The sequence below is a fragment of the Myotis davidii genome, unplaced genomic scaffold, assembly GCF_000327345.1.
Source record: "Myotis davidii unplaced genomic scaffold, ASM32734v1 scaffold741, whole genome shotgun sequence".
Lineage (NCBI taxonomy): Eukaryota > Metazoa > Chordata > Mammalia > Chiroptera > Vespertilionidae > Myotis > Myotis davidii.
In genome coordinates this window covers 303,454-304,962 of record NW_006291250.1, presented here as the reverse complement: position 1 = coordinate 304,962, position 1,509 = coordinate 303,454, and the positions used below count along the sequence as shown (strand labels likewise).

General features: G+C 58.3%; 1 protein-coding gene across 1 annotated transcript in view; it reads right to left on the bottom strand.

The window, feature by feature from the left end:
• Nucleotides 1-1,247, bottom strand: part of FOXA3 (forkhead box A3) — a 4,498-nt gene extending 3,251 nt beyond the window's left edge. The window contains exon 1 of the mRNA XM_015564395.1: nt 607-1,247. Coding sequence (XP_015419881.1) covers nt 607-1,077 — 471 coding nt within the window. The 5' untranslated portion in view covers nt 1,078-1,247. The remainder of the gene's footprint in view (nt 1-606) is intronic.
• Nucleotides 1,248-1,509: the final 262 nt, after the last annotated feature.

Sequence of the window (1,509 nt, the reverse complement as noted above, 5' to 3'; positions counted from 1 at the left end):
TCCCCACCCCCACCCTCTGTCTCCCTCTCTCCCCCGCTCCTCTGCCACCCGCATCTCTTTCCCCTTCAGCACACCTTTGTACCTATCTGCCTCCTTCCACCCGTCCCTTTTACTCTCCCCAGAAGTCTCACATGGAAATGGAAGCCATAGCTACTCCCCTCCCCATGCACTGGTCTCCCCCTGGCTATCTGGCTTTGCCCCTCCCAGAATAAGAGATGAGTGAGACTGTGACTGAGTCAGGAGATCTAGTTTTAAAAAGTTCTCCAAGTGGAGACTAGGACACCCTGGGGAGTGTCCAAGGCCTTTTTAGGGTTCAGGGCATCTACGAGGTCAAAACTATTGTCATCTAAGGCAAAGGTGTCACTAGCCTTCTTCACTCCTTCACTCACGAGCGCACAGTGGAGAGTTCCAGAGGCCACATGACATATGACGTGGCAACAGACCGAATGGAGAAGCAGCTATGAGAACACAGCTGCTTCCTACGGCGCAGACACTGACGGGATCTGCCAAAACGTAGCGGTGCCACCCCTCTCACGGGATGTCTTGAAATATACTCAGCAGGGCCCAGTAGGAGCCCTTGCCTGGCTTGTCCGGGGAGCGCGCCACCTTGACGAAGCAGTCGTTGAAGGACAGCGAGTGGCGGATGGAGTTCTGCCAGCGCTGCTGGTTCTCCCGGTAGTAGGGGAAGAGGTCCATGATCCACTGGTAGATCTCGCTCAGGGTCAGCATCTTGCCGGGCGCCTGCTGGATGGCCATGGTGATGAGCGAGATGTAGGAATACGGCGGCTTGGCATGGGCCAGGGACCGCCGGTACCCTTTGGGCATCTCTTTCCCGTGCACCAGCCCTGGGCCTGGGCCCCCGTACCCTGAGCTGCTGCCTCCACCACTGCTGGCACCCAGGCCTGGGAAGGTGGGGCCCAGGGGCGCTGTGGGGGCCGGGGGCGCCAGGGGTCCTGAGGGCAGTGGGGAGGCGGGGAGCCCCCCGGGAGAATAGGGAGAGCTCAGAGGGTTCAGGGTCATGTAGGAGTTGAGGGGGGCCATGGTGGGCACTGGGGTCACTGGAGAGTAAACCTGCATGGAGAGAAAGAGAGATAGGGAGGGTCAGTGAGTCCCCACTCGTTGCTGGACCCACTGTGTGTCCATCTGCCTGTCGGTCTGATGGCTTTGAGACCCCTTCCATCCTTTTCCCCGTAGACAGCTGTTTCTTGAAGTCTTTCTCTCATCCCTCCTCACACACCCATCCCCGATCTCACCCCCTACCCCCCACCCCCCACGCTCCAATACCCTGGAGCTCATGCTTCAAGAGTTCTCCAGCCCTGACCGGCTTGGCTCAGTGGATAGAGCGTCAGCCTGTGCACTCAAGGGTCCCAGGTTCGATTCCAGTCAAGGGCATGTACCTTGGTTGTGGGCACATCCCCAGTAAGGAGTGTGCAGGAGGCAGCTGATCGATGTTCCTCTCTCATTGATGTTTCTAACTCTCTATCCCTCTCCCTTCCTCTCTGTAAAAAA